The 12770-nt window shown below is 40.5% G+C and overlaps 1 protein-coding gene across 1 annotated transcript in view; it reads right to left on the reverse strand.

The window, feature by feature from the left end:
• Phf8 (PHD finger protein 8) overlaps window positions 1-12770 on the reverse strand; it is an 89117-nt gene that overhangs the window by 42199 nt on the left and 34148 nt on the right. The window contains exons 7-12 of the mRNA XM_013035799.1: window positions 11659-11746; window positions 11269-11375; window positions 8517-8608; window positions 6202-6291; window positions 3879-4181; window positions 3051-3154 (exon numbers count right to left, since the gene is read on the reverse strand). Coding sequence (XP_012891253.1) covers window positions 3051-3154; window positions 3879-4181; window positions 6202-6291; window positions 8517-8608; window positions 11269-11375; window positions 11659-11746 — 784 coding nt within the window. The remainder of the gene's footprint in view (window positions 1-3050; window positions 3155-3878; window positions 4182-6201; window positions 6292-8516; window positions 8609-11268; window positions 11376-11658; window positions 11747-12770) is intronic.

Genomic DNA, 12770 nt, shown 5'->3' on the forward strand with positions numbered 1-12770 from the left:
CAGCGCCACTTCCAGCTTTTTTCTTTTTGCTTATGTGGTGCTGAGGAATCGAACCCAGGGCCTCAGGCATGCAAGGCAAGCACTCTACCACTGAGCCATCTTCCCAGCCCTAAAGTGAAAATTTTTTATCACTTTCCTTTATCCTACTTTCCAGAGATAGTCGCGGTTAAAATTTTTCTGTGAATAGTATAAAATGTTAATATACTTACTTGCTTGAATGCATATAAATATTTTTAGAAAAAGTCAATGAAATTCATTGTCTATGGGGAAAATAGGGAAGAGATGGAAACAGAATTTTTTTTACTATGTGCTCTTGAAAGAGTTTTAAAATTTTTTAATTTTGTATACACTTCTAAAAATTAAAAACAGAAATAAAGTCTACATAGTGCTCTTATGCATATGTATGTAAATATTCCTTTTGAAAAGATAAGTATGGAATTATTTCTATATACTAGTTTGTAACCTCATTTGTTTGACTTAAGAATATAGCTTGGGGCTATATTACAGGCTCACGTCTGTAATCCTCAACCTCCTGAGATCTGAGAATCATGGTTCAAAGCCAGCCTGGGCAGGAAAGTCCATGAGATTCATCTCCAATTAACCACCAGAAAACCAGAAGTAGCACTATGGCTGAAGTGGTAGAGTGCTAGCCTTGAGCTGAAGAGCTGAGGGACAGCACCCAGGCGCAGAATTCAAGACCCACGACAGAAAAGGAAGGAAGGAAGGAAGGTAGGTAGGTAGATAGGAAGGAAGGAAGGAAGGAAGGAAGGAAGGAGGCAGGCAGGCAGGCAGGCAGGCAGGCAGGCAGGCAGGCAGGCAGGCAGGCAGGCAGGCAACTTGGAACCTGGTACTGGTGGCTCACGCCTATAATCCTAGCTACAGAAGGTTAAGGCCTGAGTACTGCAGTTCAAAGTCAGCCTGGGCTGGAAAGTCTGTGAGACTTATCTCCAATTAACTACCAAAAAAGCCAGAGTGGAGCTGTGGCTCAAGTGGTAAAGCACTAGCCTTGAGGAAAAAAAATCTCAGGAACAATACCAAGGCCTTGAGTTCAAGACCCAGGACCAGCACAGGGGGAAACAGTGTATCTTAGAAGCAAATGTTGTTGACTCACATCTGAAATCCTACCTGAGAGATTGTAATAGAAAGGATTGTGGTATGCATATGTCTTGGCTACAATGGTTAGACTGAAGTAAGTCTAGGATTGAAGTTCAGAAGTGAACTACCAGGAAATAAGACTCTATTTTCAAAATAATCAATGCAAAATAAAAATGCTCAGAGGGGGAATGTCTTCCTACCAACTACAAGGCAGTTCAAACTCCTGTGCTCTACCACCATCCCACAAAATGAATCCAGCCTGGGTCGGGTATGGTTGTGTATGCATGTAATCACAGTCACAGTTCCAGGGGCAGCCCAAACAAAAATGCTAACACGATCACATCTCAACCACCACACTGGCATGGTGGCAGAAACTTGCAATTCTAAGCATTTGTAGGACAGTCATCTGAGGCAATAAAAACACAAAATCTAAAGCAAATACATAAAGCAAAAAATGGCTAGGGGTATGGCTGAAGAAAAAGGGCATTTACCTAATAAGAGCAAGGTACAAGTAAAAATAAATTACACCCAAGTATGTGTATATATATACATACATGTGTATAATTTTTGTATTATATATTTACATGCATATATGTATATCAGTATAGATCAAAGTTATCACTGATCATTGTATAACAATGATAGGAGTTTATGTAAGACACAAGACACATGTGTAAGACACTGGGTTCAATTTCTAGAACTGCAAAATACAAAAAAGAATCTAAGGACTGCATATTGTTCTTGTTGTCTTTTTGTTATGATTTAACATATATAACATTAAAAATACTGGGGCTGGGAAGGTGGCTCAGTGGTAGAGCGCTTGCCTTGCATGCATGAAGTCCTGGGTTCGATTCCTCTTCACCACATAAGCAAAAAGAAAAAAGCCTGAAGTGGAGCTGTGGCTCAAGTGGTAGAGTGCTAGCCTTGAGCTGAAGAGCTGAGGGACAGCTCCCAGGCCCAGAGTTCAGGCCCCACAACTGGACCCCCCCAAAAAAAATTAAAAATACTAACATGAAGGGGGAAATAAAGAATCTGTCTTGCTGGGCCCCAGTAGCTCATTCCTATAATCCTAGCTACTCAGGAGGCTGAGATTTGAGGATCATGATTCAAAGCCAGCCTGGGCAGGAAAGTCCGTGAAACTCTTATTTCCAATAAAACACTCAGAAAACAGGAAGTGGTGCTGTGGCTCAAGTGGTAGAGCTCTAACCTTGAGTCAAAGAGCTGAGGAACAGCACCCAGAGTTCAAGCCCCAAGACCAAAAAAAAAATCTGTCTTTGAAGCCAAGCATAATGGTGCATGCTTGTAGTGCCAACTAGTCAGGAGGCTGAAATAGAGGCATCTTGAGCCAAGGAGTTCAAGGCCATCCTGGATAATATAACAAACCTCATCTCAAAGAAAAAAATACTTATTTTAGACATCTTTCTGTGTCAACAGATATTTAAACAGATCCATTCTATTTAACAGGTACATGGTATTGAATTCTAAAGATGTATCATAATTTAATCTCTAGTGATAAAAATTTGGATCATTCAAGTGACTTACTATTACAATGATGCAATAAGAACTGAACATTTCTTTTACATATCTGTGCTAAAATTTATGTAAAATAAATTTGTAAGCAATAAATCCTAAGTCAAAAGGTATACCAAAAACTGTTCCTAACCAATATACTACACAACTGTATCTCCTCCAATAGTTGTGCCTCATTGATTTGCTTAAATTCTAGAAATTACACAAGATCTTTCTCACCAATGCCAATTAGATTCCAGACCTCTTTTCTACCACCCACCATGATTCTAATTCAGAATTGACATCTAATACTATTTGGGTATTGTCCTAAGTACAGCACCTCACCCAACCACATCCCAATACCTAGCTCCCAGTTCCACCCAGTTTTAGTGGCACACTGCCACTAACGATCCCTGTTATCTTTGTGCTTCATCTTTCCACCTTACCTGCCATTAGCCATTAACAGGGACAGCGGGTTCTCAGTCCCTTCAACGTCGATATCTGGTGAGTCATCATCTGAGTCATTCAAGCAGGCACCAGTGATGTTCAACTGTGGAAGGAGGAGGCTCAGTTGTCACCAGTCTGGGACTTCCAGGTCAATCAAGAACGCCAGTTACCTCTCATTTTACTGCAAAACTGTCAAAAGCCCCTGATCATACTTCCCTTACAATTTCTACCCCCAACAAACACAGGAGCTGGAGGTTGAAAACATATGACTGCCTCAGGGGAAACTTATCTTGTGAAACATGTTCTCTAAGTAAAGGAGAGGCATCATCATTATATTCCCATAGAAGGGACACAAATCAAGGTAGAGACTTGGTGGTGGGGGTGGCTTTTCTTTTAGGGATCTGTTTAAGACTCTAATCTTTCAAGCCTCATTCCTATCCTAACATGTCAAAAGTCAGCTCAAGTGTTATGTAATTCAGAAGAGCTCCTGATCATCTCCCTTACCCAGAAAGAATCAATCCCCTGTGTCCCAGGGTTCCACACATACCCTTGATTGTGGCACCCACAACACTTCATTGCATTTATTTGTTGTTGTTCCTATCTTTCTCACTAGCCTATCAGCCTCTTGAGTTAACATTCACAGCACCTATCACAGTGCCCAGCATAGAAAAGGTCTCAATAAATGCCTGTTAAATGAGTGGGACTGGTAGCCAAATACCAGGGGCCCTAAGGGAGGTAGGAACAAGACAGGGTAACCTGCCCTTTTGAAACTTTGCTCTTCCAAGGGACCCAAAAGGATTGGGCTGAACTCATTGGCCAGCACCCACCTTTGCTTTCTGGGAAGAGCCTGTCTTCAGTGACTGATGATTGTATGGGTCCATGAGATTATAGCTCAACTGACCAGCAGGCCCCAAGGCTGAACTCTCCTTGCCCTTTCGCTCTGCCTTCTTGAAGATTTCCTTGGGCTTCAGGCCTTTCTTCTTTGAACCACCTTTGGAAGGCAGTGACAGCCTGGACATGGATACTGATGTGGAATGGGCTGGCCTGGTTAAGGGAATGGAGCCAGCTGGGAAGATCCTCTGCAGCTCAAAGATATTTTTCGTCTTCCCAACGTTCTGTTGGAAGATATCCTACAAGAATGGTAGTACACGAGGGGGTTAGAGCTTAACTCAAGAGTTCCCTCTATGCTAAGAGCAGAGGTCTGTTCCCAGAAGTGGCATTACTGCCATGGAAGTAGCTCATATAGATGCTCCACAAATGCACACTCCAATCTTTTCACAGTGAGTCATCAAGAATTTACTGGATGGCTTTTCTTTACCCAGCCATTGATAAGTAAGGAGAAGATGAGCAAAGGAAGACACTGCTGTCAAACTGGAGAGAAAAGACAGCACTGGTGGTTTGCACCTGTAATCCTACTCAGGAGGCTGAGATCTGAGGATTATAGTGTGAATCCAGCCTGGGCAGGAAAATCCATGGGACTCATCTCCAATTAACCACTCAAAAAAGCCAGAAGTGGAGCTGTAGCTCAAGTTGTAGAGGGCTAGCTTTGAGCAAAAACACTCAAGGACAGTACCCAGGCACTGAGTTTAAGCCCCAGGACCAAGGAAAAAAAGACTCCTAAGACTAGCTGACATAAAACAGAAAATAAGCACTAGACTGCATGGTACAAATTCTGACTACAGGATTTGAGAGTGGAGAGGTTTTAGTACTAATGTTGCTACTAGCTAGCTCAGAAAAGTTATCTGACTACTCTGAGCTTGTTTGGTCAAATGTAAAATTAAAGATCTAGACTGGAAAGGTAGTTTTCAAAGATGTTCTGTGCAGCTTCTTGGACAAAGCCTTGGGAATTAAAGGTAGATGGGAAGGCAGATGAGAGGAATGAGTGGAACCCCAGGCCTTCCACCTTCATCCTATTCAAAGTAGCTTGGCTTGATTTGTTTTGTAAGTTAGGCTTCGATATAAGATCTTATTTGAAAAGAACTCCATTGCTTTAAAACATCTGAAAGCAAATGGACCAGGTATGTTCTATGTCTAAGTTCTTTCTAATCAGCCCAAAGGTATGGGTGTGTAAGACTGAAAAGCAGGAAAAAGATAAGCCATGAACTAAATTTTGAAGGAATGGAGGAAAATGAAGTGGTGGGGCGGGGGTGGGGGGAGGGAGACGGGACACTGGAAGCTATGGTGTAGACAGTGAAACATACTGCATGAAGTGAAGCTAGAAGCCCATCTTGCAGCTTACTTGATTAGCCTTCAGCGGATGTAAACCCCTGGGCAATAAAGAACTTTACAGGTCCTGAGTTTAAAAGTTTAAACATTCTCAAGTCTAATTCTCCTCTGGTGCCTCTGCTACTTTACCAGCCCACGCTGATTTCTCATTTTGCTAAAAAAAAAAAGGCTATTGATGTTATCTCACATTTATTGAGTAATTACTCTGCCAGGCACTGTTCCAGGGGCTCTACATATATTAACCCTTAATCTTACCAAATGTCTGAAATGTGGATAAAGTTGGTCCCCACTTTGTAGATGAGGAAATTGAGGCTCTGAAAGGCTTTCAAGTGAAAGAGCAGGACTCAGAACCCAGGTTTCTGAGTCTCTTACCACTATACCTTACTGCCTTCCTGTTGAGACAGGGCTTTGTAATCATCTTCAATGTGAGAGAACTGTCATTTTTGTAGAATGCAGAGACTGAGTCAAAATATCAGCAACAACAACTATAATTACTATCACTACCCACCACCACCATCAAAATTTATTGACCAACTACTACGTGCCAAGTACTATACTTTATACTCCAGCTCCATTACTTTATTTAATCCTTTTAACAACTTTGAGCAGGTACCATTAGTCTCATTTTAGAGATGATCAAAATATAACATGAAAGGTTAATTTTGTTCAGAGTTCTTTACAAAATTTTGAGTTCTTAGTGGGGAAACATGGTACCATTTATGTATCCTGAAAATCTACTCCAATGTATGCCACACACTTACAGAATGTAATTATTATTTGAATTAATCACTAAAGGAATGAGGAAGGTAATCGGTAGGGTCTTCCCAACCCTTGCTCTGGGCTCTATGCCAACTAAAAAGGCCTGATCTGACACACAGGCCTCATGCCCTTCCCAAATGCCTTCCCTTCTCCCATGCTTCTTACTTCAACCAGGCGGATCTCCCTAGCCAGATCTTTAATGAGTTGTATGGTCCGTACTGTCTCCGGGATCTCATCCTCGTGGTCTGGCAGAGCCTGTTAAAAAGCAGTATAAGAAATAGAAGCACACAACTGACTTTGACAAACTAATAAATAAGGGTAATCCTTCCCACAGATGTTACTGGATATCCATGAGCAAACAAACAAAAAATACACAAAAAAAAACACCCACAAATCTATTTTTTAAAATACACACACACACACACACACACACACACACACACACACACACACAGATCAGATATAAATATAAAACCTAAAACTATAAACTTTTTAGAACGGAGTAGAAAATCTTTGTGATTTTTGATACAGGATATAAAGATACATGAGCCCAAAAATAAACCAAAAAATGATAAACTAGACTTACCACAGATAAACTTATTTCTGAAAAACCTCTGCGTTTACACAAGCCACAGATTAAGAGAAAAATATGTACAAAACATACATCCTATAAAGGACAGTATATTATGAGATGTGTGAGGAACTCGGTTACAGACTCAGTTCACACACTTCATGAAGTCAACGACTGCAGGAAGCTCAATGGGGACAAGCCAGATACTCCACTTGTGAGAACAGCTATAGGATAACAGTTAACTTGATAAAACCATGGGAGGTATCTGCTACTTGTGCTTTTTCTTTTTTTGAGCCACACCACTAGTACATTTTTGCTTATTTTTTAGACAGAGTGTTGTTCTTTTTGCCTAGACTGATGTGAAATGCAATCTTTCCAACTATTCCTCCCATACACTTGGCTTATTTGTTGAGATTGAACCTCACTTAACTTTTTGCCTGGGCTGATCTCAAACCATGATGCTCCCAATCTCTGCCTCCTTTGGGATTAGAGGTGTGCACCACCACACCCAACCAAATGTAATTTTTATTTACTTACTATTTACATATGAGGTAGCATACACAGACAAAATTCTACACCATTACTTGAGAAATTCTAGAATCTTTCCAAATTAATACATGGGAGTGCTTTCTTATTCTCTTTATAATTTAGTATTCATTTGGATAGATGAAGACAGGTACATTTATAAAAGGCCATTTTGGTAGTACACATCAAGAACTACGTTTTTTTCATATACTTTGATCTTCCAGAAATCTATCTTGAAGGAATAATGAAGAGATGACATTTACCGTAGTATTCTCCATAACTACATTCCTCCAAATAAATATTAAGGAGGGAATGATAAGCAAGTAATTAAGTAAAGACAGCACATACTTGCAAAGGAATATCATGTAACTATTAAAAGTTTATGGAGAATTTTGTTGACACAGGAAAATTAAAGGTATGTCAATACATTTAGATACATAAAATATATTGGGAAATATGAACTTTATTTTTTAAATGTACATGAGAGCTGAGGTGTAAGTCAGTGATAAAATAGTTGCCTCGCATACACAAGGTCCTGGTTTCATCCCCAGCATTACATTAGAACAATAAACCAGAAAGAAAGTGCCAGATGTGGGGGGATTCACACCTGTAATCTCTGCTTAGGAGATGGGAAGACTGCAATTGGAGGACAATCCAGGCAAAATATTAGCAAGATCTCATCTCAGCAAAAAGACTGATTATGGAGGGACATGCCTATAAACCCAGTTACATAAGCTACATAATCTGAGGACAGCCTACTCAAAACATGACTCTATCCCCAAAATAAAATCAAAATGAGGTAGGGTCATGAATCAAGTGTAAGAGTGTTTATCTAATAAGCACAAAACCTTTCATTCAATCCCCTACACCATTTTTTGTGAGTGCCAGACTGGGACCTGAACTCAGGCACTGTCCCTGAGCTGGCTCAAGGATAGCACTCTACCATTTGAACCACAGCATCACTTGCAGCCTTTGCTGAGGAGATAAGAGTCTTATAGACTTTCCTGCCAGGGTTGGCTTCAAACAGTGATCCTCAGATCTCAGGCTCCTGAGTAACTAGGATTACAGGAGTGAGCCAACAGCAACCAGCTCCATTAAAAAAAAAAAAAGACCAGAAGAAAATATATCCGATAATGGTAGTGGCCTCTGATAGTTAAAATTAATAATGACATTTTTCCTTCTTTATATTCTTTTACATTTTCCTAATTCTCAAGAGCATTACTTCTTAGAATCAAAAAGGTTTTTATTAAAAGCATAATCCAAGGACTTTTAGGCCAGTCTTCTACTGTAACCAGTCTCAAGCCTCTCTGATCTCTTCTGTCTCTCCAAAGCAGTTCTAATGGAGGGCAGAAATCTGCGGAGGTTCAGAAATAAGCATATTTACTTCTTTCTTTGTCCAGGCTCTAAAGGCCACATTCAGGGCTTTACCACCATGGACCAGGTAGGAGGCAGGGTGTCTCCTATTCTCACGCAAGCCTAAAGAGGAAAAGAAGAAAGCGGAGTGTCAATGAAGAAATACAGGAAATGAAGAACTTGTAACCTCTGTCAGGCAACCAGAAAAAGTGCTCAAGGTTTTGAGAACAATTCCAAATCTCAGTTATTTTAGAAGTAGTGAAAAACTACTACAAGCTGTGTGCTGGTGGCTCACATCTGTAATCCTAACTACTCAGGAGGCTGAGATCTGGGATCATGTTTCCAAGCCAGCCTGGGAAGAAGCTGTGAGACTCTTATCTCCAATTAACCACCAAAAAGCCAGAGTGGAGCTGTGGTTCAAATGGCAGAATGCTAGCATTGAGAAAAAAAGATAAGCACTAGTGGCTCATGCCTGTAATCCTAGCTACTCAGGAGGCTGAGATCTGAGGATCATAGTTCAAATCCAGCCCATACAGGAGAAAAGCTTATCTCCAAGTAACCACCAAAAAGGGCAGAAAACGACGCTCAGGGACAGTGCCCGGGCTCTGAGTTCAAGTTCTAGTACTAGCACACACGTGCACACACATATACATGCATGCATGCATACATACATACACACACACACATACACAAACACATACACATACACCATAAGGAAACTACTACAATAATAAGACTTGGTATATATTATCTTCTTTAATTTTTATGTCTACCCTATAAGACAGGTATTATTATCTTCATTTCATAGTTCAAGAACTAAGTCAGAGAGAAAACACACTTGACCAAGGCTACACACTAAAGCACAGAGTGAATTTATATCCATTTGGGTCTGAGCTCCCTTCTACAAGAAAGAGGCTCCTTATATTACTCTGCCTCTAGGTTTCAAAAGGACAGCAAAGATCATGAACACTACTTACCCAGATTTGAAGGGCCATTAATATACATGATGGACTGGCTATGTTCTATACCTTGCTTCACAGGTATGCTATTATAAACAACTGGATTTAGGCTCCATAAAGAATTTTTAACTGAACAAATCTGTTCAGAAGAGGATGGCAGGTAGCCATCTAGTCTTTGAACACTTATATGACAAGGTGTCAGAACAAGGGCTTGAGGAATCGAGAAGAGACTGTGCTCACTGGTCTAGGAGGTCTTTTGAAATCCTAAAATATTGATTCCTTCTGGCCAAGTCTCCTTGAGGACTCAATCTTGGTTCAAGCAGGGGGATCCACTTTATTTCAGAGCAAATCAATTAAGTAAATTGGCTTGCCTTTGGGCTAATGCCCAAGAATCAACATAATGTACCCCAGCCTTATGCCCTTGGGAGGCATATCCAGAACACTTTTAAACTAATTCTTGACCTTAACTGGCAAGAAATAGGAATAATTTCACTGTGATCTAATTTTCTCAGTTACCTTTCCTAAACAAAAAGGGTTTTTATCTATGCCCTGTTGAATAAAAAAGCAAATCCAAAAAATAAATAAATAACAGGGCCAAGCGCCAGTGGCTCACGCCTGTAATCCTAGCTACTTGGGAGGCTGAGATCTGAGGATCATAGTTCAAAGGCAGCCTGTGCAGAAAAGTTCGTGAAACTCACCAATAAGCCACCAAAAAAACTGGAAGTGACCCTGTGGCTCAAGTGGTAGAGCACTCACCTAGAGCTAAAGAGCTGAAGGACAGCACCCAGGCCCAGAGTTCAAGCCTCACAACCGATATAAATAAATAAGTAAATAAATAAACAAACAAATAACAGGCCATATGAGTCCACTTATAAAACATTTTTTTCTATGCACTGGTAATGGAGCTCAAGACCTTGCATTCACACTTAGTGTTAAACAGTAGTACTTTATCACTTATGCCACACATCCAGTTCTGACTTTTTGCTGGTTAAATGGAGGTAAGATTCTCTTGGATTTGTCAGCGGGGACAGGTTTTACACTGCCATTCTCAGATCTCAGCCTGTGTAGTTAGAATTATAGGCTATATAATATTCTTAAAATGATAAATTTATAGGAATGGAAAACAGATATCAATTTCCATGTTTTGGATGGTGCAGGGGGAAAAATGTGATGATATAATAGAGTAATACTAGGGAGGCTTCCCAAAGTAGTAATTATTATTTTATTTTACATTTTTTCAGTTCTATTCGCTATTCTACTCCATTTTATTCTATTTTTAATAGCAAGAATTGAGCACAGGGCCTTATGCAAGCTATACTACTTGAACTACATCCCCAACTCTTTATTTTTGATTGCATATATTTAAGGTGCACAATGTTTTTTGTGTGTGGTACTGGTAATTGAACTCAAAACCTGGCACTTGCAAAGCAGGTACTCTACCACTTGAATCACACCATCAGCCTCTTTTGACATTATTTTTTAGGTAATGTCTTGCTTTATATCCAGGCTGGCCTGGGCCATAATCCTCCTACCTGTACTGCTCCATGTTGCTGGGGATAGCAGGTACATCACTACACCCACTCATTGTGCTTCTCCTGTAGCTGGGATAACAAGTGCACATCCAGCCACTGGTTGAGGTGGACTTTCATGAACTTTTTGGCCCTGGATGGCTTCAATCCACAATTCCCTTGATTTCTGTCTCCTAAATAGCTAGGATTGCCAACATGATGTATGATACACATAATAAGGCTCACTCATGCTCTCTTTCTTTCTCCCTCCCATCCCCTCAGAAAAAGGAGTAACAGCTGGTAAAGGGCTTTATACCTCGAAAGATATCCAGGATGTGCTTTCCCACATACCAACAGATGGTCTCAAAATTAGGGAACTTGAAGAGGTCTGCTGTGCTCAGCCGCTTCTCAATCTCATAGGCTCTGGAAGACGGACACATAACAACAATAATAATGATCCATTTACCAAGCACCTGTTATGTATCAGATATTATTCTGATATATATGTCCACTAATTCTAAATCCTAACAATGACTTCATGAGACCTTATTCTATATGTTAGGAATATTTTGGGCTCAAGGGTTGTATGACTTCCTTAAAGTCACAATACTACAAAGTAAGAAAAAGATGTTAATTCTAAAACTGAGGACAATCAAGAATCAGGATTCTCAAGGAGCAGACAGCAACAACCAAGTTCAAGACTCACTTGAGCTGCATTTCAATGTTAAGACTGTGTAAGAAGTTTCCTCCAAATGCTAGGCAGTCCACAGGGGTCAACACAGCATGGATCCATCCTGAAGTAGAACAAGGCAAAATGATAGCTGGCAGAGGGGTTTCTCTTCCTCTGACACACCCACTCTGCCTGCCCAGCTCAACCTTAACTCCTTAGGTTAAGGTTTGACTACTTGAAGTTCTTTCATTATGTCAACACCCAACCTAGCCTAGTCTGCTATCATTATAAAACTGAACTGAAACAACTTACTAACGAATTTCTACTTCCTACCTCTCTAATTCACAAATCCTTTTCTTGTCTTACTCATCTTTTCTATGATCTCTATGGACAAATTGCGATAACTATTCCTTGTAACTCTACTCTGAACAAAAAAAGGGGTAGTTGTGCAGGATAGATCTGCTGTTACAATCCTTCACTATGTCTCTCTCTCTCTCTCTCTCTCTCTCTCTCTCTCTCTCTCTCGGTTGTGAGGCTTGAACTCTGGGCCTTGGGCACTGTCCCTGAGGTCTTCAGCTCAAGGTGAGCATTCTACCACTTCAGCCACAGTGCCACTTCCGGTTTTCTGGTGGTTAACTGGAGATAAGAGTCTCATGAACTTTTCTGCCCAGGCTGGCTTTGAACTGGGATCCTCAGATCACAGACTCCTGAGTAGCTAGGATTATAGGCATGAGCTCCTGGCACCTGGCCTTCACTATCTCTTTTTTTGCTGAAACAGCTTCCAAAACTGGTTCATCTATTTAGCTGTTTTCTAGGTGTGGTCCAGTGGAATCCTAGGCTCCCTGAGACTCTTTCAGAGAACATGACAAACCAAAATCTTTGTCTCAAGGGGATAAATACTAATACCAGTAAAACATGATGTACTATATCTATAAATACTAATAACCAGAGCAATCACTAAAAAACAATTATAGCAAAGCCAGGAATGGTAGTTTGCACTTATAATCTCAGCTACTTGGGAGGTAGAAATAGAAGATCAAAAACTAAGACCAGGGCTGGGAAGGTAGCTCAGTGGTAGAGCGCTTGCCTTGCATGCCTGAGGCCCTGGGTTCGATTCCTCAGCACCACATAAGCAAAAAGAAAAAAGC

The sequence above is a fragment of the Dipodomys ordii genome, unplaced genomic scaffold (genome assembly GCF_000151885.1).
Source record: "Dipodomys ordii isolate 6190 unplaced genomic scaffold, Dord_2.0 Scaffold221, whole genome shotgun sequence".
Classification (NCBI taxonomy): Eukaryota; Metazoa; Chordata; class Mammalia; order Rodentia; family Heteromyidae; genus Dipodomys; species Dipodomys ordii.